Source organism: Pan troglodytes, chromosome 9 (genome assembly GCF_028858775.2).
Source record: "Pan troglodytes isolate AG18354 chromosome 9, NHGRI_mPanTro3-v2.0_pri, whole genome shotgun sequence".
NCBI classification, from domain to species: domain Eukaryota; kingdom Metazoa; phylum Chordata; class Mammalia; order Primates; family Hominidae; genus Pan; species Pan troglodytes.
The window spans coordinates 50,999,998-51,023,460 of NC_072407.2; the positions used below are offsets into that span (position 1 = coordinate 50,999,998).

The following is a 23,463-nucleotide window of genomic DNA, read 5'->3' on the forward strand; positions in this document are numbered from 1 at the left end:
CAGTTGGCTCAAGAACCCATGTTCTTAACCATTGCAGTAAAAATTGTTATGCTGTTTTAATCTGTAGAGTCAGCATGTAGCAATAATAATATAATCATTAACATGTTACATTTTGCATATATTGAATGCTTTCTAAAGAAGTAGTTTATTATCAGACATATTCTTAGAATCATACCCATTTTATAGCAGGATTGACAGTGTTATAAAGAGATTACGTGATCAACATGGGGTGAGTCAACAGAACCAAGAAGTTTCTGATCCACAATTGCCTTCACTTGCTAGGTTCAAGTAAGGATCATATAGTGTTTACTTACATTTGCCTTAGATTTTTCAGTATAGCATGATGAAATTCTAAATGCTTATCTCAGACAGTGATGCTATCTGAGCAAGACATGGACAATTGGGCATTAGTGTGAATTTTAGGACACTAGAGCGTAGGTACAGGTTAGAAAACTTAATCCTCATCTTGTGGAAGTCATGGCAAAACCAAAGAGGAAAAGCCTGTCTTAAATGCTTTTCCTTTTCCAAGGGGCAGCTAAGGTGCCCAGATATCTTTGCCCTCCAGGGATGCAGGTGTGCTGTTTTTATTCTTTAATCATTCACATAAATTAAAGCCTACTCCTTTGCATTAAAAAAAATGTAAAATGACACTCTCCGTGTTTTATTGCCAGGCAAGAGCTTTGAACTTCTGTCTCATTGAAGTTTGATAAACTAAGGATTTTCCCGTGTTGGGTGGTACCCTTAACCACAGAGGGAGCATTAGACTGATAAGAGCTGCAGGTGAAGGAAACCACCAGGGCACAGCAATTAGGGAGAGCTTCGCACTTGGCTATTGGCTGGTGTAAAACTCTCTGCAGGGAGGAACTTTTCTTCTTAGCTTCTTCCCTTCACCCACACGTAAAAAGAACACCAGGGCTTTCTATTTCTACTTTGCAAACTAGGAATGGATGGGATGGTTCTTTTCAAGAAACTTTCAAATTTAGGGACAAGTTCTAACTTCACACAAATGCTGATTGGTATGAAGGTGGGGGGACAGGACAGACAGACATACACACACATAAATTCATGTGGACCCAAATGGACCATATCTCTCAGGTGATTTTACTATCAACATACATTCCTGCCTTTGTGCACTGTGTAAAATAAAGATAATTTTTACTTCCATAACTGATTATAAAGTGTTAATGGTGAGGCAACGTGTTAAGAGAATGGGTTCTTGTATCAGGTAAACCTTGGTTCAAATCTTGGCTTCTCTTCCCATTAGCTGTGTAAATTATTTTAATTTTGTAAGTCTCAGTTCTCCCACTTGTAAAAATAGAAGTCTAAGAATAACTATTATAGGATTGTATTTGGAAGAAATAGAATAAAGCATGTGAAACAATTAGTACAGTACTGTATCTGTCACATTGTTGTTTAATAAATTGTGCAAGTACTCAAAAATGGTAGCTGTTATTATTTGTAATATGAAACTAAATATCTGATTGGTAGATAAATGTTAAACATGCATGGTCCAATATATTTCTTTCTTTCCTTTTTTATATTTTTGGTATAAAGTCTATTTTCTTGAAAATTCCTGCTTTTTTTTTCTAGAAGGACAAAAGTACTTTGATTTTTACTGCTCTGAAAATATTTATCCCGTAAAAAGCTTTCACATTAACTTTGAGTCCCTGGAGCTAGGGAGGAGAAGCAGCAGGATTTGCTATTAAGTAGAGCTCTTTCATTTCTACCATCAAAAAGAAAAAAAAAAAATCCTGTGCTAGCCTTAGGTAGAGCTAAGTCATAAAAGGCCATATAGCCTAAGGAAGGACTCTTTTTATAAGATCAGGATAAACCGATAGAAGAAAGGAAGGAGAACACAGAGGTGAAAATGCAGCTGATTTTAATGTTTCCCTGGCCATTTTCCCTCCCAATTTAATATACACCTAATTATAATTATTATATTTTGAAAACAATGCCAGAAATTGGCAGGTATTATCTCACAGCTTCACTCTTAGTTTTGGCCGTTTCTTAAAGAAACAGTTTTCTAGTTGGATGAACTGTTGAGTTGAGGCACTGATTTTGTTTTCACCTCTTTTTGGGTGGGGTTGGGGGTGGGCAGTCAGGGTTTGCAGTGGTTTATAGTTGTTAGTTTTGGGAAGCACTCATTTAGATAGAATGAGTCACAGAATGTAAACAGGTCATCCATCTGGACTTTAGGCTGCTGGGAACGTGGTGAAACCTTAGGTCACCGCGATCATTATGGTCAAATGAAGACTTTTGGGCTCAGGTTGGCAGATAAACTTACTTGTTTTATGAGCCTCACTAGACTACCAGGACTTCAGAAATAGTTTTTTGAAATACCAATATTTATAAATTTTAGGTAATTCCATCATATTTTCCTGAGGAATGAAACTGTGAAAGAAGTAAATGTCTACTTTGGCAGCAACTTCATAGAATTGCTTTTTGGAAGGATATTCATCACTTTGGGGTTTTTTGTTCTCACTGCTCCAGATGAAAGTATTTTTCTGAATTTTTTATGGTAAATGTGGACACTGAATTGGAAGCTTCTATGTAAAGTTTGTCAGGAAACCTCTGTCATACCTAAGGATAAAATTCAGAGAAAGGGAAGAAGTATTTGAGTACCTGACATCTAAGAAGTTCTGGCCTATGTTGTTTACTGAGTAAACTCCCAATAACGCTTTGAGACAGGCTTTTAAGGAAACATGTTATCAATCACGTACTATGTACCAAACACATAGTGGTGTTTTACCTGTATTATCTTATTTATTTCTCATAACCCTATAATGTAAGTACCATTATTATCCCCATTTTACCATGAAGAATAGGCTTGAAGAATAATTTGTTTATGGTCACATAACTAGGAAGCGGCAGAGCTGAGAATGGAGCTCTCAACTCTCTGTAATCCAAAGCCCAGGTTCTTAACCAGTGATTCTTAAACTTAAGAGTACATAAGAAGCATCAGGAGTACTTGTTAAAAATTACTGGGCTGTAGTAAAAAATGTAAGGTCACTAAATCTGGGACAGTGCCAGACTATAAATCTGCGTTTTAAACGGCATCCCAGGGGATTCAGATCAAGAAATTGATTGACCATATTTTGAGAAACATAGTTAAATTATATTGCTTTCCACACTTGATAAAGAAGAAAACAGGTGTAGACTAAGTAACTATCCAAGATTAAGCTACCAAGACAGAGCCATGATTCAAACTCAGGTCTGTCTCACTCTAATACTCATACTTTTTATTATACGCCCATGATTAACTCACACATTTCCAAGTCACAACAAATGCAGAAAACATGACATCTAATAAACCAAGCCAGATAGATTTCATGGTCTTGTTATTTACCAAAGTTAATAACTTATATATACACCAGTACGAAAATTTTCATGGTCCTTAAACCTTTCCAGTGACTTTTTTTTTTTCTAATTTAAATTAACTGAGTTTTCTTTTTTTTCTGTTCTGAAATGAAGTCTGGCTCTGTCGCCCAGGCTGGAGTGCAATGGCATGATCTTGGCTCACTGCAACCTCCACCTCCCAGGTTCAAGCAATTCCCCTGCCGCAGCTTCCTGAGTAGCTGGGATTACTAGCTACTCAGGAAGTAGCCACTGCATCTGGCTAATTTTTGTATTATTGGTAGAGACAGGTTTTCACCATGTTGCCAAGCTGGTCTCGAACTCCTGACCTCAAGTGATCCACCCGCCTCAGCCTCCCAAAATGCTGGGATTACAGGCGTGAGCCACTGTGCCTGGCCAGAGTTTTCTTTACAATCATACCATCCATGCTTCAAGCATGGAATTACTAACTCCCTGGGATAAGTTTCTGATGCAGAAATGGAAAAGAATAGAAGGAGGTAGAAAGAAAAGAACTTCCAGGTGTATCTGCTGAATGGTGCTAAATCTCCTCTTCAACCCACCCTTGTGATTGAGATGAAGAATGAAGGGTTGATGCTAATACTAACAGCCAGTCAAATGGCAATTGGTCATGTTCACATCATCTCCCAATCTATCCTTTGAGACTATAGCTCAGTTAGGGTCAGCAAGTTTGCTTTGCCTATTCCAGTCCACTGATGAAGTGCCATCAGACAGAGCCAACACCTGGATTGCCTTACACATGACCTCCTACTAGGATTGGGATCATTATTTTTAAAATCTTTCTCTTATTTTCTCTTTCTCTCTTGCTATTTGATTGCAGCTCAGCGACATGTCCTCACCTACATGGAGGATGCAGTGTGCCAGCTGCTAGAAAACAGGGAAGATATTAGCCAATATGGAATTGCCAGGTTCTTCACTGAATAGTAAGTACATGAATGTTGTACTAATACAGTGAACCCAGAGGAGGCGCTTGGAAGCAGGCAGGATACTTGAGGAACAGAGCAGGACAATGCTGATTAGGTAGTGGCAGTGAATGTTTAGTTTTGGTAGGTTGGTTGTGGGCCGCCCAAACATGTTTTGGAGCATGCCTTTGGTGCAGCTAGTTTTGTCCAGTGATGTCTCATGAATAGTTTTGATTACAGTAGCTTAACAACTGCGTGTTTGATCTATTAGATCTATTTCTGTAGGTTTCTCTTTTAACTTTCTCCTTTATTCAAAATATTCACTTTGATTTCCTTTCGCTGGTGTTCATCTAGCCTGCTTTTTTTCATGGCTGGCTTTTCTCATGGAATCTAGGCTAATGTTCCTCTGCAGTTTTCTTTCTACAGGATGCTGTGCCAATCACTTAATGATTTAAGTGTATTTCTAATCAGCAAAGTGAAGAGACAACCCACAGAATGGGAGAAAATATTTGCAAACTACCCATCTGACAAGGGATTAATAACCAGAATATATAAGGAGCTCAAATATCTCTATAGGAAAACATCCAATAATCCCATCAAAAAATGGACAAAAGATGTGCATAGACACTTCTCAAAACAAGACATACAAATGGCAAACAGGCATAAGCAAAGGTGCTCAACATCATTGATCATCAGAGAAATGCAAATCAAAACTACAATGAGATAACATCTCACCCCAGTTACAATGGCTTGTATCCTAAAGACAGGCAATAACAAATGCTGGCGAGGATGTGGAGAAAGGGAACCCTTCTACACTGTTGATGGGGTTGTAAATTAGTATAACCACTGTGGAGAACAGTTTGGAGGTTCCTCAAAAAACTAGGAATAGGGCTGCCATATGATCCAGCAATTCAACTGCTGGGTATATACCCAAAAGAAAGGAAATTAGTGTATCGAATAAATATCAGTACTCCTATGTTTGTTACAGCACTGTTTAGAGTACTAAGATTTGGAAGCAATCTAAGTGTCCATCAACAGATGAATGGGTAAAGAAAATGTGGTACATATACACAATGGAGTATTATTTGGCCCTAAGAAAGAATGAGATCCTGTCATTTGCAACAACATGAATGGAACTGAAGATCATTATGTTAAGTGAAATAAGCCAGGCACAGAAAGACAAACATTGGATGTTCTCACTTGTTTGTGGGATGTAAAAATCAAAACAATTAAACTCATGGACAAAGAGAATAGAAGGATGGTTACCAGAGATTGGGAAGGGTAGCAGGGGGCTGGGGGGAGAGGTGGGGATGGTTGATGGGTACAAAAAAAGAAAAAAAAGAATGAAAAAGACCTGCTATTTGATAGCACAACAGGGTGACTCTGGTCAATGATAACTTAATTGTTCATTTTAAAATAACTCAAAGGGTACATTTAGATTGTTTGTAACACAAAGGAAAAATGCCTGATGGGGTGGATACCCTATTCTCCATGATATGATTATTTAACATTGCATGTCTGTATCAAAACATATTATGTGCCCTAAAAATATATACACCTACTATGTACCCATGAAAATTAGAACTTAAAAAAATTTTTAAAGGAATATTTCTAGAGGGAGGATATCTTTCATAGATTATATATTTGAAAGGTCATACCTAGGCCAGGCATAGTGGCTCAAGCCCATAATCCCAGCACTTTGGGAGGCTGAGGTGGGCAGATCATGAGGTCAGGAGTTGGAGACCAGCCTGACCAACATGTTGAAACCCCATCTCTACTAAAAATACAAAAATCAGCCAGGCATGGTGGCACGCACCTGTAATCCCAGCTACTAGGGAGGCTGAGGCAGGAGAATCGCTTGAACCCAGTAGGCAGAGGTGGCAGTGAGCCAAGATGGCGCCACTGCACTCCAGCCTGGCCAACAGAGAGGCCGTCTCAAAAAAAAAAACAGGTCATACTTCTTTATAAAGTATACTTAGAATGTGTAAAAGTCAAAATGATTACTACCTTTTTTATTTTTCTGAGATAGAATTTTACTCCGTTGTTCAGGCTGGAGTACAGTGGCATCATCATGGCTCATTGTAGCCTTGAACTCCTGGGCTCAAGGAATCCTCCTGCCTCAGCCTCCCCACTAGCTGGGACTACAGGTATGTACTATCATGCTCAGCTAAATTTAAATTTATCTTTTGTAGAGACAGGGTTTCAGTATGTTGACCAGGCTGGTTTTGAACTCCAGGTGAGAACCTTGGCCTCTCAAAGTGTTGGGATTGTAGGCATGAGCCACCATGCCCAACTGATTACCACTTTTTGAATATCACAGAACTGTTTTTAGGCTGAATGAGATAAACACTTTAAAAACACATTAATATTCTTTTTCTTCCAACTTTTATTTTAGATACAGGGAATACATGTGCAGGTTTGTTACATGGGTACATTGCACCCAGGTAGTGAGCATAGTACCCAATAGGTAGTTTTTGACCCATTACCCCTCTCCCTTCTCCCCTCTAGCAGTCCACAGTGTCTGTTGCTCCCATGTTCATGTCCATGAATGCTCAATGTTTAGCTCCCACTTGTAAGTGAGAACATGTGGTATTTGGTTTTCTGTACCTACATTAATTCACTTAGGATATGGCCTCTAGCTCCATTCATGTTGCTACAAAGGACATGATTTCATTCTTTTTTATGGCTGCATAGTACTCCATGGTATATATGTACCATATTTTCTTTATCCAGTTCACCTTGATGGGCACCTAGGTTGACTCCATGTCTTTGCTATTGTGAATAGTGCAGCAATGAATGTACGAGTGCATGGGGAGAATGATGTATTTTCCTTTGGCATACCCACTAATGAATGGGACTGCCGAGTCAAATCGTAGCTCTGTTTTAAGTTCTTTGAGAAATCTCCAAACTCATTTCCACAGTAGCTGAATTAATTTACATTCCCACCAACAGTGTATAAGCATCCTCTTTTCTCAGCAGCCTTGCCAGCATCTGTGTTTGGTTTTTTTTTTTGACTTTTTAATAATAGTCATTCTGACTGGCATGAGATGGTATCTCACTGTGGTTTTGATTTGCATTTCTCTGATGATGAGTGATAATGAGCATTTTTTCATATGTTTCTTGGCCACTTATATATCTTCTTTTGAGAAAATGTCTGTTCATGTCCTTTGACCATTTTTAAATGGGATTATTTCGTTTTTGCTTCTTAAGTTCCTTATAGATTCTGGATATTAGACCTTTGTTGGATGCATAGTTTGTGAATATTTTTTCCCATTCTGTAGGTTGTCTATTGATAGTTTCTTTTGCTGTGCAGAAGCTTTTTAGTTTAATTAGGTCCCACTTGTCAATTTTTGTTTTTGTTGCAATTGCTTTTGGGGACTTGGCCAAGAATTATTTGCCAAGGCTGATGTTGAGAAGGATATTTCCTAGGTTTTCTTCTAGGATTTTTATAGTTTGAGATCTTACATTTAAATCTTTAATCTATCTTGAATTAATTTTTGTATATAGTGAAAGGTAAGGGTCCAGTTTCATTCTTCTGCATATGGCTAGCCAGTTATCCCAGCACCATTTATTAAACAGGGAGTCCTTTCCCCAGTGCTTGTTTTTGTCAGCCTTGTCAAAGATAAGATTGTTTTAAGTGTGTGCTTTATTTTTGAGTTTTCTGTACTTTCCATTGGTCTATGTTTCTGTTTTTGTACCGGTACCATGCAAAACGCAATCTTCATGAAAGGATGTGCTAGAGAAATACATATGCCATCACATATTTATATAATCATTTGGATTCTCTTTCCTTTTCTTCTGGTTTTTGGGAACATTCTAAGAAAGGAACGTAATCCTTATAGGCTTCCATTTAAGTGAATCTTGAACTCAAGTTCATCTTTCTTGAACATAGTTTTGTTTTTTTTTTTTTCCTTTCTGTTCTCCAGAGGCTCCTTGGAGATCAGACAGCTATTCAAATGGCCTCACCTTGGGTTTCTGTTAGGGGAATACTTGAGATTCCCTAGCTCTTTTGCTGAACTCTAAAGTTCTTTTCAATGAAATCTAGATTTTTTTATGGATTGGCATTTAGGTTCGTTGGAAAAAGAAGCTTTCTGGGAGTAAAGTTGTTCCTTTCACCCAGTCTTCTAAAGGAGGATGAAGTAGAGAAAGGAATTTTATTTGTTCTCATGATGTGGGCTGGAGCAAATGAGGTGGGCAGGGAATAAAGACTGAGATTGAATAGCCTTGCTTGCTTTTACAGAACAGACAAGTGAACTGACAAGCCTACGGGTCAAGTTTCTATACCATTTAATCTGTACCAGCACTCTTGAGGCTCCTTGCCAAGTGAAATATGACTCTTCTGGGGGTAATGCTTCTTCCTGGCTTTTTTCATTTTACTCCCCTCCCCATCTCTGTTACAAGTCTTTTCCCTATTACACTGGTTGCTTGAAGGTAGGCATCATTTAAATTTTTTTTTGAGGCAGAGTCTCCCTCTGTTGCCCAGGCCGGAGTGCAGTGGTGCAATCTTGGCTCACTGCAACCTCCGTCTCCCGGGTTCCAGAGATTCTCCCGCCTCAGCCTCCCGAGTAGCTGGGATTACAGGCACCCGCCACCATACCTGGCTAATTTTTGTATTTTTAGTAGAGACGGGGTTTCACCGTGTTAGCCAGGCTTGTCTTGAACTCCTGGCCTCAAGTGATCTGCCCGCCTTGGCATCCCAAAGTGTTGGGATTATAGGTGTGAGCCATTTGTGCCCGGCCTCATTTATTCTTCATCTTTGCATTCCTGGTACTTGGCATGATGCTTTGCATATAATAGATGTTAGCTAAATATTTATTGAATCAACAGCAGTATCTATATTTTAAGTTATTGAATACTATCTACTCTTCTAGATTTTGTTATAATAAGGACTACTTTCTTGTTTTTTCCTCCCTTTCTTTTTTTATTTTATTTATTTATTATTATTTTTTATTATACTTTAAGTTCTAGGGTATATGTGCACAACATGGAGGTTTGTTACATATGTATACATGTGCCATGTTGGTGTGCTGCACCCATTAACTTGTCATTTACATTAGGTATATCTACTAATGCTATCCCTTCCCCCTCCCCCCACCCCAAGACAGGCCCCAGTGTGTGATGTTTCCCATCCTGTGTCCAAGTGTTTTCATTGTTCAATGCTCACCTATGAGTGAGAACATGTGGTGTTTGGTTTTCTCTCCTTGTGACAGTTTGCTCAGAGTGATGGTTTCCAGCTTCATCCATGTCCCTACAAAGGACATGATCTCATCCTTTTTTATGGCTGCATAGTATTCCATGGTGTATATGTGCCCATTTTCTTAACCCAGTCTATCATTGATGGACATTTGGGTTGGTTCCAAGTCTTTGCTATCGTGAATAGTGCCACAATAAACATACATGTGCATGTGTCTTTATAGCAGCATGATTTATAATCCTTTGGGTATATACCCAGTAATGGGATGGCTGGGTCAAATGGTATTTCTAGTTCTAGATCCTTGAGGAATCGCCACACTGTCTTCCATAATGGTTGAACTAGTTTACAGTCCCACCAACAGTGTAAAAATGTTCCTATTTCTCCACATCCTCTCCAGCACCTGTTGTTTCCTGACTTTTTAATGATCACCATTCTAACTGGTGTGAAATGGTATCTCATTGTGGTTTTGATTTGCGTTTCTCTGATGGCCAGTGATGATGAGCATTTTTTCATGTGTCTGTTGGCTGCATAAATGTCTTCTTTTGAGAAGTGTCTGTTCGTATCCTTTGCCCACTTTTTGATGGGGTTGTTTGATTTTTTCTTGTAAATTTGTTGAAGTTCTTTGTAGATTCTGGATAGCAGCCCTTTGTCAGATGGGTAGATTGCAGAAATTTTCTCCCATTCTGTAGGTCGCCTGTTCACTCTGATGGTAGTTTCTTTTGCAGTGCAGAAGCTCTTTAGTTTAATTATACCCCATTTCTCAGTTTTGGCTTTTGTTGCCATTGCTTTTGGTGTTTTAGACGTGAAGAAGTCCTTGCCCATGCCTGTCCTGAATGGTATTGCCTAGGTTTTCTTTTCTTTTTTTTTTTTTGCCTAGGTTTTCTTCTAGGGTTTTTATGGTTTTAGGTCTGACATTTAAGTCTTTAATTCATCTTGAATTAATTTTTGTATAAGGTGTAAGGAAGGGATCCAGTTTCAGCTTTCTACATATGGCTAGCCAGTTTTCCCAGAACCATTTATTAAATAGGGAATCCTTTCCCCATTTCTTGTTTTTGTCAGGTTTGTCAAAGATCAGATGGTTGTAGATGTGTGGTATTATTTCTGAGGGCTCTGTTCTGTTCCATTGGTCTATATCTCTGTTTTGGTGCCAGTACCATGCTGTTTTGGTTACTGTAGCCTTGTAGTATAGTTTGAAGTCAGATAGCATGATGTCTCCAGCTTTGTTCTTTTGGCTTAGGATTGTCTTGGAAATGAGGGCTCTTTTTTGGTTCCATGTGTACTTTAAAGTAGTTTTTTCCAGTTCTGTGAAGAAAGTCATTGGTAGCTTGATGGGAATGGCATTGAATCTATAAATTACCTTGGGCAGTATGGCCATTTTCACGATATTGATTCTTCCCATCCATGAGCATGGAATGTTCTTCCATTTGTTTGTGTCCTCTTTTATTTCCTTGAGCAGTGGTTTGTAATACTCCTTGAAGAGGTCCTTCACATCCCTTGTAAGTTGGATTCCTGGGTATTTTATTCTCTTTGAAGTAATTGTGAATGGGCGTTCACTCATGATTTTGCTCTCAGTTTGTCTGTTATTGGTGTATAGGAATGCTTGTGATTTTTGCACATTGATTTTGTATCCTGAGACTTTGCTGAAGTTGCTTATCAGCTTAAGGAGATTTTGGGCTGAGATGATGGGGTTTTCTAAATATACAATCATGTCATCTGCAAAGAGGGACAATTTGACTTCCTCTTTTCCTAATTGAATACCCTTTATTTCTTTCTCTTGCCTGATTGCCCTAGCCAGAACTTCCAACACTATGTTGAATAAGAGTGTTGAGAGAGGGCATCCCTGTCTTGTGCCAGTTTTCAAAGGGAATGCTTCCAGCTTTTGCCCATTCAGTATGATATTGGCTGTGGGATTGTCACAAATAGCTCATTATTTTGAGATACACCCCATCAATACCTGATTTATTGAGAGTTTTTAGCAGGAAGGGCTGTTGAATTTTGTCAAAGGCCTTTTCTGCATCTATTGAGATAATCATGTGGTTTTTGTCTTTGGTTCTGTTTATATGATGGATTACATTTATTGATTTGTGTATGTTGAACCAGTCTTGCATCCCAGGGATGAAGCCCACTTGATCATGGTGGATAAGCTTTTTGATGTGCTACTGGATTCAGTTTGCCAGTATTTTATTGAGGATTTTTGCATCAATGTTCATCAGGGATATTGGTCTAAAATTCTCTTTTTTTGTTATGTCTCTGCCAGGCTTTGGTATCAGGATGATGCTGGCCTCATAAAATGAGTTAGGGAGGATTCCCTCTTTTTCTATTGATTGGAATAGTTTCAGAAGGAATGGTACCAGCTCCTCTTTGTACCTCTGGTAGAATTCAGCTGTGAATCCATCTGGTCCTGGACTTCTTTTGGTTGGTAGGCTATTAATTATTGCCTTAATTTCAGAGCCTGTTATTGGTCTACTCAGGGATTCAACTTCTTCCTGGTTTAGTCTTGGGAGAGTGTATGTGTCCAGGAATTTATCCATTTCTTCTAGATTTTCTAGTTTATTTGCGTAGAGGTGTTTATAGCATTCTCTGATGGTAGTTTGTATTTCTGTGGGATCAGTGGTAATATCCCCTTTATCATTTTTTATTGCGTCTATTTGATTCTTCTCTCTTTTCTTCTTTATTAGTCTTGCTAGCGGTCTATCAATTTTGTTGATCTTTTCAAAAAACCAGCTCCTGGATTCATTGATTTTTTGAAAGTTTTTTTGTGTCTCTATCTCCTTCAGTTCTGCTCTGATCTTAGTTATTTCTTGCCTTCTGCTAGCTTTTGAATTTGTTTGCTCTTGCTTCTTTAGTTCTTTTAATTGTGATGTTAGGGTGTCAGTTTTAGATCTTTCCTGCTTTCCCTTGTGGGCATTTATTGCTATCAATTTCCCTCTACACACTGCTTTAAATGTGTCCCAGAGATTCTGGTATGTTGTGTCTTTGTTCTCGTTGGTTTCAAAGAACATCTTTATTTCTGCCTTCATTTCATTATGTACCCAGTAGTCATTCAGGAGCAAGTTGTTCAGTTTCCATGTAGTTGATTGGTTTTGAGAGAATTTCTTCATCCTGAGTTCTAGTTTGATTGCACTGTGGTCTGAGAGTTTGTTATAATTTCTGGTCTTTTACATTTGCTGAGGAGTGCTTTACTACCAACTATGTGGTCAATTTTGGAATAAGTATGATGTGGTGCTGAGTAGAATGTATATTCTGTTGATATGGGGTGGAGAGTTCTGTAGATGTCTACTAGGTCTGCTTGGTGCAGAGCTGAGTTCAATTCCTGGATATCCTTGTTAACTTTCTGTCTCGTTGATCTGTCATATGTTGACAGTGGGGTGTTAAAGTCTCCCATTATTATTGTGTGGGAGTCTAAGTCTCTTTGTAGGTCTCTAAGGACTTGCTTTATGAATCTGGGTGCTCCTGTATTGGGTGCGTATATATTTAGGATAGTTAGCTCTTCTTGTTGAATTGATCCCTTTACCATTATGTAATGGCCTTCTTTGTCTCTTTTGATCTTTGTTGGTTTAAAGTCTGTTTAATCAAAGACTAGGATTGCAACCCCTGCTTTTTTTTGTTTTCCATTTGCATGGTAGATCTTCCTCCATCTCTTTATTTTGAGCCTATGTGTGTCTCTGCATGTGAGATGGGTCTCCTGAATATAGCACACTGATGGGTCTTGACTCTTTATCCAATTTGCCAGTCTGTGTCTTTTAACTGGAGCATTTAGCCCATTTACATTTAAGGTTAATATTGTTAATGTGTGAATTCGATCCTGTCATTATGATGTTAGCTGATTATTTTGCTCTTTAGTTGATGCAGTTTCTTCCTAGCATTGATGGTCTTTACAATTTGGCATGTTTTTGCAGTGGCTGGTACTGGTTTTTCCTTTCCATGTTTAGTGCTTCCTTCAGGGGCTCGCCTGGTGGTGACAAAATCTCTCAGCATTTGCTTGTCTGTAAAGGATTTTATTTCTCCTTCACTTATGAAGCTTAGTTTGACTGGGTATGAAATTCTGGGTTGAAAATTCTTTTCTTTAAGAATGTTGAATATTGGCCCCCACTCTCTTCTGGCTTGTAGAGTTTCTGCCAAGAGATCCGCTGTTAGTCTGATGGGCTTCCCTTTGTGGGTAACCCGACCTTTCCCTCTGGCTGTCCTTAACATTTTTTCCTTCATTTCAGCTTTGATGAATCTGACAATTTTGTGTCTTGGAGTTGCTCTTCTCGAGGAGTATCTTTGTGGTGTTCTCTGTATTTCCTGAATTTGAATGTTTGCTTTCCTCGCTAGGTTGGGGAAGTTCTCCTGGATAATATCCTGAAGAGTGTTTTCCAACTTGGTTCCGTTCTCCGCATTACTTTCAGGTACACCAATCAGATGTAGATTTGGTCTTTTCACATAGTCCCATATTTCTTGGAGGCTTTGTTCGTTTCTTTTTACTCTTTTTTCTCTAAACTTCTCTTCTTGCTTCATTTCATTCATTTGATCTTCAATCACTCTTACCCTTTTTTCCAGTTGATCAAATCGGCTACTGAAGCTTGTGTGTGCGTCACATAGTTCTTGTGCCATGGTTTTCAGCTCCATCAGGTCATTTAAGGTCTTCTCTACACTGGTTATTCTAGTTAGCCATTCGTCTAATCATTTTTCAAGGTTTTTAGCTTCTTTGCGATGGATTCGGACATCCTCCTTTAGCTCGGAGAAGTTTGTTATTACCGATCGTCTGAAGCCTTCTTCTCTCAACTCGTCAAAGTCGTTCTCCGTCCAGCTTTCCTCTGTTGCTGGCGAGGATCTGCGTTTCTTTGGAGAAGAGGCACTCTGATTTTTAGAATTTTCAGCTTTTCTGCTCTGGTTTCTCCCCATCTTTGTGGTTTTATCTACCTTTGGTCTTTGATGATGGTGACGTACAGATGGGTTTTGGTGTGGATGCCCTTTCTGTTTGTTAGTTTTCCTTCTAACAGACAGGACCCTCAGCTGCAGGTCTGTTGGAGTTTGTTGGAGGTCCACTCCAGACCCTGTTTGCCTGGGTATCACCAGCGGAGGCTGCAGAACCGCAAATATTGCAGAGGGGCAAATGTAGTTGCCTGATCGTTCCTCTGGAAGCTTTGTCTCAGAGGGGCACCCAGCCGTATGAGGTGTCAGTCGGCCCCTACTGGGAGGTGCTTACCAGTTAGGCTACTCGGGGGTCAGGGACCCACTTGAGGAGGCAGTCTTTCCATTCTCAGATCTCAAACTCTGTGCTGGGAAATCCATTACCCTCTTCAAAGCTCAGTTGGAAATGCAGAAATCACCCGTCTTCTGCGTCGCTCACGCTGGGAGCTGTAGACTGGAGCTGTTCCTATTCGGCCATCTTGGAACCTCCCCTTTTCCTCCCTTTCTTGATTCTCTTTGGTAAAGCTCTATATTCTGCCATTTTAGAAGCTGTATACTGTGCGCCTTGCACTCCAAAAGTGAATTCCACTTGTTCTGTGTAGCCAATGCTGAGCTGTAGTGAACCAACAGTAAGGCTGACTGTAGGCAGCTTTTATCTACCAACACACTGTTGCAAAAAAATCGTAAGATTTTCTACAGTGCTGATAGAAATGTACTTGCCAAGCAGGCTGTTTCTTGTCCCCAGAAAGCTGAAATTTACATAATATACGAGTGACACATACCTGACACTTCCATAAGTCTATGACACCAGATTGGCCTGAGGTAAATTATTCTAAGAAGTGAAAAGTAAACCAGCTCCAGAAACTTTTGGGTTTTCTTTTTTTTTGAAGACCTGAAAGGTGTGGATGTATGACAGAATGGGAAGTAGTGTAAGTATAATTTGGTAGACAAGGAGACCTGGATGATGGAAGCTCCTGAGTTTACTTTGTGAATTTGATTTAGTTAGTGAAAATCCTTCACTTTCAGGCTTCAGTTTTTTTGTTTTGTTTTGTTTTTTGAGATGGAGTCTTGCTCTGTCGCCCAGGCTGGGGTGCAGTGGCGCGATCTCGGCCCACCGCAAGCTCCGCCTCTCAGGTTCACGACATTCTCCCGCCTCAGCCTCCCGAGTATCTGGGACTACAGGTGCCCGCCACATGCCCGGCTAATTTTTGTTTTTTGTATTTTTAGTAGAGAGGGGGCTTCACCGTGTTAGCCAGGATGGTCTCGATTTCCTGACCTTGTGATCCGCCTGCCTCGGCCTTCCAAAGTGCTGGGATTACAGGTGTGAGCCACCGCGCCTGCCCTCAGGCTTCAGTTTTGTATTGATTAATAAGAGAAACATAGTGAAGTGGAAAGAGCACTACCCTAGAAGGAAAAAGAGCTGCTTATTCTTCTAAGTCCTCACTCTATAACCCTGGGCAAATTTCTGAAATATGGGCTTCAGTTGCCTCATCTTTGAAGTGGGTTTAATAAAGCCTTACATGATAATAATAATAATATAATAATAATTATATATTATAACATGCAGTTTTTACTAAACTAATACCATGTCTCAGCTACTACAATTCTTTGAGATGGGTACTATTATTATTGTTATCTCTGTTTTATAGAGGAGGAAGTGGATGCTCAGAAAGGTTAAAATAGCTTCTTCAAGTTCACAAGCTGTTAAGTGACAGACTCAGGAATCAAGCCTCATCTGCAGTATTATAGAGTCCACTGTTCTCTACTGCCTCCAAGCCACTTTACTGCTTAATGTTGCTAGAGGGCTAACCAGATCATATTTGGAGGTTTCTTCTAGCTATAATTTCTACTATTTTTGAATTCTCCCTTATGAACTATACTTTGCGAGCTTATCACACAGCCTTAGCTGGTGACCTCAGTTTACTGCCATTTAAATGTTTAATATGGCCTTTTGGGGGATGCAACTAGAGCTGACTATAAAGAGCAGGAAGCATGATTTTCAAAAATATGTTAACGGTATCCTTCCATCTTACAGTTTCGAGTTCACATCTTGAGACTTTCATATATTTAGCCGTGGGTGATTTACCTTTAAACAGTGATAAAAGTACTCCTTGAAATTGTATTTGGAAGGCTTCTCTTCTGATTTTCTTCTCTGGGTCTGCTTGCCCTCTCACCTATGCTGTCTGTCACTCCTTGGTTGTTGGTGTTTTCAAACAAGTCCATGACTGTTCCAGCAAATCTGGATAAACTGTAAAACACAAGTGGCTGAACAGTACTTTGTGTATGTCTGCAAGACCATGAGCTCTGTAGATCATATTCCTCTGGACACTCTTGAAAGACGGATACTAAATCCCAGAGGATTTTCTTTTATGTTGTATGTAACCTCTACCTCTGAATGTTGTCCTTCAACCAGTGGAAGGTAAAAGAAATTAATATTTAGAGGTGCTACTCTAAGAATAGGCCAAATGTCAGCGCTGGGTCAGGACCTCTGAAGAAATACATCCAAGAAAATGGGCAAGAGTAGCTCTAACTTAGAAACCACAGCAGAGTGTGACCAGATTCTTGTGGTAAAGATAAAATGAGAAATGTGGCTTTTTGAGACATTGGCAAATAATGATGAGAGAAAAACAGGATGAAATCTGAGAATTTGTATCAGAATTGGGAACCATTCTTCACAGGCTAAATTGATAGTTCCAACACTATGGCATCAGGGAGCTTGACTTCCACATACTAATATAGAAAAGAATAATATTCTGTGGTCTTGGTTGGTGGGCCCAGGAGAGCTTGCTTTTATGATCAAGTGTCTTGTTTTCGTTTTTTAAAGGATGATTTTAGTTTTTTGGTGAAGTTTTTATGATGACTGTTTTGGTTGAAAGGGAAAGAAGTACACAGACTACCTTTGGTTTATTTTAAGGATACGTGAGAATATGCAGCATTCATTTGTGAATTATTCATTCACAAATTACTTTTGGGCACCTACTCTGTGCCTGTGTGTACTATGCAATGGGAATAGAGCAGTGAGCAAGACAAATAAGGTACCTATCTTTATGAACCTAGTGTTTTAATGAGGGCAATAATCAATAAACAAGCAAACTGATGGGGATGAGAATAGCTAATAGTTAATAAACACTGCTAGGCACTGTTCTAAGCATATAATATCCATTATTTTATTTAATCTTCACAGTTCTATATAAACAGGGTATTAGTATTATCCTCATTTTACTCATAAGGAAATTCAGGCGCATAAAAGTAACATTCTCATGGTTACACAGCTGGTAACTGTAACAAGACAAATAACAAGAAAACAGCCAGAGTAAGGTAATATATAGTATGGACAGGGAAGTCCTCTTGGAAGAGATGACGATTGAGAGCTCATCCCATCAGAGAGCCAATAACTTAGCTCAGAGGGTGATGCACCTTTTCTTTGTCCACCTTGATTATCTAAGTAAGCTTCCTGTGTCCAAAAATGATCATTTGATTGATTTTATTTGTTGCTACTGAGAATGGAGTACCCTTACTAGGCAGTGTTCTTAGGATCCCCTCATGGGTAATTGGCCTCCCTCATGCTCTGCTCCTATTTAACCAGTGAAAGTAAATAAAATAATTCATCATCAAAAGTATTTGTGTTCTACACTACATAGTATAAATATGGAGATGGAAATCTTTGTCAGTTTTTAGAAAAGGAGCATTAATAATTTCATTTTGATACATGTTAATCATCAGAATTAATTTTGATTCAAATAAATCCGTAAAATATGAACTTCATTAATTCATCCTTGGAGAAAAAAAGAGATTCCAATAGTGCATACCTGTTTTTTTTTTTCTTTTTTCTTTTCTTTTACTTTAAGTTCTGGGATACATGTGTAGAACGTGCAGGTTTGTTACATAGGTAATAGTGCATATTCCTAAATAACTTAAAACGTAACTCTAATGAAAACAATCCATGATTATAAAATATGTATCATTTCTTGTTATTTTTTTTTTCAGACAGGTGCTTTAAGCCCTGTGAAAAGATGACCCACTTCTTTCCTACATAATCTATAACAATCAGGGCATAAACATTCATTCTAAAGGTGACAGATTTTTTAAGGATCATTCACCATCTAGAGTTTAAATAATGCTGTTTGGGGTTCTTCTTGTGTCCATGGTAACAGAGGAGCAGGTGTGAGGCAACAAGAAGCACATCAGAACAAACCAAGACTTCACTGATTTCCAGGCTTGTAGCTCTGAATGAGAGATGGACCTGAGACTTCTTTGGGCCATTTCTGCTCATGTTTTCTCTACTTATTTACGTTAAATTGAGCCAAAATGTGGTGTGGTAAAGTAATGGTGACTAATCCTATTATAGACTTCTTCAAAAGGGGTAATGCTTCCCCCTTTACCCACCCCCTCCCCTGACTTTTTTCCATAGTTCAGTTCTTAGCTGTTAAACATTGTAACAGAAAATTACCTGTTTCTCATTGTCAGCATCTGGTTTCCCACAGACTCAGATAATTGTCAGGAAGAGATTTGCCTTCAGTTAAAGCAACCCTATCCCCACTGTTACTAGGCCAGGCACCTCTGTTAGACCATCATAGAGCCAAATCTATAGAGGATTCTTTCTGGCTCTTTTCTGTATTACTAGAGGTATGCTATAGCAAAAAGACTGCAGGGAGCCATGGTGGTGAGTTAAGAGTCAAAATCTGTTTTGAAACTTAAAAATCCAGGGTCATTGAGGATGCAAGAAGTTGCCTGTTTTTGTAGAATCCATCTCACTTCTTCAGTCCCTTTGTATTATGGTTACAGGAAACTATCCAGCAGCACTTGACCTGGTAATGGAGGAAGCTATTTCACAGCCCACTGATCCCTTGACTCGTTTAGAAGTCAGAGTCAAAGGTTACAGAAGTAGTAATTGGGCCCAGATTCTCCCTGTCAGGAAAGACCTTGTTCCCCCCACCCCACCCCCTGCCTTCTACAAGTTAAGAGAAACTTATCTGTTATGAAACCATTCAATAAGAGGAAATGAAGAAACACCATCCTTGGCTGAAGTGTTCTCAAGCCCCAATGATACTATTTCTGTTTTCATGGGAGCTGCTTTTGCAGCTAGCTAGTATAAAATTTAGGTCTGATTTTTTACATTAAAATATCTCCCCTTAGATAAATAACTTGATTTATTTCAATCTATAAATAATATGAAGGATCTTTATTTGGTCCAAGCCCTGATATTCCTTCACACCACCACTCTGATAATTCCCTGAATACTCGTCTGGCAATCAAGTACACTCACACGAGTCTTAATTAACAAGTGTCATGCCATTAGCAATGTAAAGTCAGTCATCAAAAGTTAAGAAACTAGGCCAGATTATAGGCTCACACCTATAATCCCAGCACTTTGGGAAGCCAAGGTGGGAAAATCACTTGAGGCCAGGAGTTTGAGGCCATCCTGGGCAACACAATGAGACCCCGTCTCTACAAGAAGAATAAGAAGTTTAAAAAGCTTTACTTCGCCAGCAACAGAACAATTTAAAATTTTCAGTGCTTTTAATTTCTTCCATAATTTGCTCAGAACTCTAGCAGATCAATCTGTGGTGCCAGTGGCACAGGCTTGGCACTGGAGTAGGAAAGAATGACACAATTTGGCACCTTTAACCAGAAGATCTTTAATGAGCTGGCATGGGGGTGGAGGGGACAGAGAGGAAGGAAGGACAGTTAGGATTTTGGCAGTAACACAAAGGTTCTTCTTCCCTGAGAAAAGTGAAATGAAAGTCAAATGAAGCTTCGCTCTGCTTTTAGAATTTGCTAAGATGTTTGTCTGTCTCTAAGCTCCCGGCCCCCTTGCAGGTGCATCATTATAGTCAGTGACTTCTCCAAAAAACAAATTGTCTCTCAGGATCCTTCAGGAGGGGTCATATCTAACCAATTTCTTGTCTGAGGACATAATTGTGATTCCCTTCTTCAACTATCAGATGCAATGCTACCAGCACTGCAGAAACTGTCTTATCAGAAAGTGGCACAAGTGTGTACATTTCTTCTAGGTCACAGTTCTAGTATTGCTGAGTTCTGGGGCTGCAACAATAGATAATAGTACAATGAGAGATGTTTGGGAAAAGCATTGTTTCCTGGGTGGCCGTAGAATCAGACTTGAAATCATCCCTTTGTCATTAAATAATATCAACAACAAATGTCTTTGTTAATGTCATTGTATTATAATTTTCTAGGTCTAGATTATTGCTAGGGATGATAATACCTATCTTCTAGGGTTGTTATGCAAATCACATGAAATTACACATGCAAGATGTCTGGCTATATATAATTCATCTTCATTATGTGTTGTTCTCCTTAAGCTCCACTTTTCTGGGATTTTTGTATCTCTGTGGATCTGGATAGTCTTCCTTTTCTCTCACTTTAAATGGCATCAGAGTTGAAGATCTTGAGGACTTTTTAGTCTCTCTTTTGTTTTTTGTTGTTGTTGTTGTTACTGGTTTGTTTTTGTTTTTGTTTTTTGAGATAGTGTCTCACTCTGTCACCCAGGCTGGAGTTGTGGCACAAACATGGCTCATTGCAGCCTTAACCTCCTGGGCTCGAGCAATCCTCCTGCCTCAGCTTCCCATGTAGCCATGACCACAGGTGCGTGCCACCATAACCAGCTAACTTTTTTTTTCTTTTTTATAGAGACAGGGGTCTCATTTTATTGCTCAAACTGGTCTTGAACTCCTGGGCTCATGTTATCCTCCTGCCTCAGCCTCCCAAAATGCTAGAATTACAGGTGTGCGCCACTGTACCTGGCCTCTCTTACTTTCTATAACACTTCTTTCTTGCCCTGTATTTTGTGTACGTTTTTGGAGACTAAAACATTCAATGATTGCTTGCATGACTCTTAACCACTTCACTCATCATTTAGTTCATTCACAGAATAGCCTAAGAAAGTTTTTCTATCTTTGTTTTCTTTGCATATGCCATTTTCTCACTTCCTGTCTTTACCCCCTTTCCTCTAGATACAGAATTTTAAAACTCAAGGTGTAATGGGAGACTTGAGTCAGTCAACTCTATCCAACTTGTGTTGTTCCCACTCTTAGCTCTAGCAGTACAGTGATGGGCTCAGGGTAATGAAAAGCAGACTTTCTCTGCTGAGGTCATTGCTCCTCATGCTGGCAGACTGCTCCAGGAAGCTGTTTATCTATGCTTGCAGAGCCAAGCTCCAGCCTCTGAACAGTTGGAATGTATTGAGAAACCACAGAGCCCAAAGAGAGAACATTACACAGGCAGTTCCAGGCAGGGAGAGTATATTTACACCGGACAAACTGCAGCTTACATGTGTGGGGATAATTGTTCATCTGCACACTCTCATACTTTACCTTCTATGCAATCTATATACCCTCTCAAGAAGGTTTAACCAGGAGAACTTGTACTGCTATGTCCAAATTACCCTGAACATCCCCTAAAATGTCATAAGGAAAAAGAGATACTACAGAAAATTTGATGTAAAAACTTTTTAAGATAGTGGTTTTTTTGTTTTTGTGAGTCAAATTTTATGTTTAGAATCTTAGACCATGTAAGCCTGATCACTAAAGCATTCAAAAACACTGTTTCTTGCATGGAAATGTTTTTCTTCATCCCTTTACAAAAATATTAAGTATTGTTATAGAGCTTCAAATGTGCTCTATATTAATAGGAATATAAGATATGGTCACTTCCCTGTAAGATGTAATCTGGTTAAAGAGGTAAAACTCATTGAATAACGAACAATTACAGAGCAATACAAGACCTTATATACTGGCATTAAGTTATATGGCCCAGTACACTGAGAATTGAGAGTAAGGAAAAATAATGGCTATTAGTTAAGTAAAATTAGTTGAGTCATTATAGAGGAGTTTGTCTTAATTTTGGAAAGGAAGGTAGAGTTTGGATAAACAAAACAGAAAGGAGACATATTTTGCAACATGAAAGCACCATAACATAGTGGTTAAGAACATGGACTTTGGAATCAGATAGGTCTATGTTAGAGGGCCTGCCACTTTCTGGTATGAGATCTTGGGCAGATTGCTTACCTCATCTATAAAATAGGGAGACTCATATATAAAATATAAAATTCCATGTTACATAATTGTTGGAATGATTAAATGAGTTAATGAAAGTAAAGTGCTTGGCATTTCACTTAAGATACAATAAGTGTTGAATTAATTGGTAGCTACTGCTACTACTGTTGTTCACTCATTCATTCAATATATATTTATTGAGTGCCTACGTCTTAGCGTTCTAGATACTAGGGATATAGCAGTGAAAAAAACAGACCAGAAATTTCAACTCTTATGGAGCTTCCATTCTGAAATTGTTTTCATTTTACCTTTTTAGAATGTGTGTGAATAATTTTGGACTTACACAAAGTTTAAAAAAATCTATATATGGAGTTCCCACATCCATTTCATACAGCTTCTACTAATGTTAACATTTCCTGTATCCATAATATAACTGCCAAAATCAAGAACTTAATATTAATTCAAAACTATCAACTAATCTATACGTCTTATTTACATTTTCACCTCATTTTTGAAGGGCAGTTTTTCTCCTGAGATAAATTCTAGGTTGGCAGCTGTTTTACCATTCCATTATCTTTTGGTTTCTACTGACTTTGTTGAGAAGTTGCTCTCAGTTTTATTCTTGCTTCTTTGAAAATAATCTTTTTTTAAATCTCTGGATGGTTTTTGGATATTTCTACTTGGTCTTTGGTTTTTGATAGTTTTAGTGTAATGTGTCTAGTTTTGCTTTTCTTTATATTTAAACTATTCGGTGTTCTTAGTGCTTCTTGAACCTATAGCTTGATATCATTTATCAGTCCTGGAAAATTCTCAATAATTAGCTCTTCAAATTTACTTCTGTTCTACTCTCTCTCTGTCTCTGTCTCTTTTTTTTTTTTGAGGCAGGATCTCTGTCTGTCACCCAGGTTGGAGTGCAGTGGTGCAGTCATGGCTCACTGCAGCCTCTACCTCCTGGGCTCAGGCAATCCTCTTGCCTCACTCAGCCTCCCAAGTGGCTGGGACCACAGTTGCACGCCACCACACTCAGCTAATTTTTCTTTTTTTTTTTTTAGAGATAGGGTCTTGCCATCTTGCCCAGACTGGT

General features: G+C 38.9%; 1 protein-coding gene across 6 annotated transcripts in view; it reads left to right on the plus strand.

The window, feature by feature from the left end:
- Positions 1–23,463, plus strand: part of CSTPP1 (centriolar satellite-associated tubulin polyglutamylase complex regulator 1) — a 223,319-nt gene that overhangs the window by 47,844 nt on the left and 152,012 nt on the right. For 4 of the 6 annotated variants that reach the window (XM_016919771.4, XM_009460154.5, XM_063782452.1 and 1 more), the window contains 1 exon segment: positions 4,193–4,295. The exons of the other annotated variants lie outside the window; for them this stretch is intronic. In XM_016919771.4, the coding sequence (XP_016775260.1) occupies positions 4,193–4,295 (103 nt within the window). 6 annotated transcript variants of the gene reach the window in all.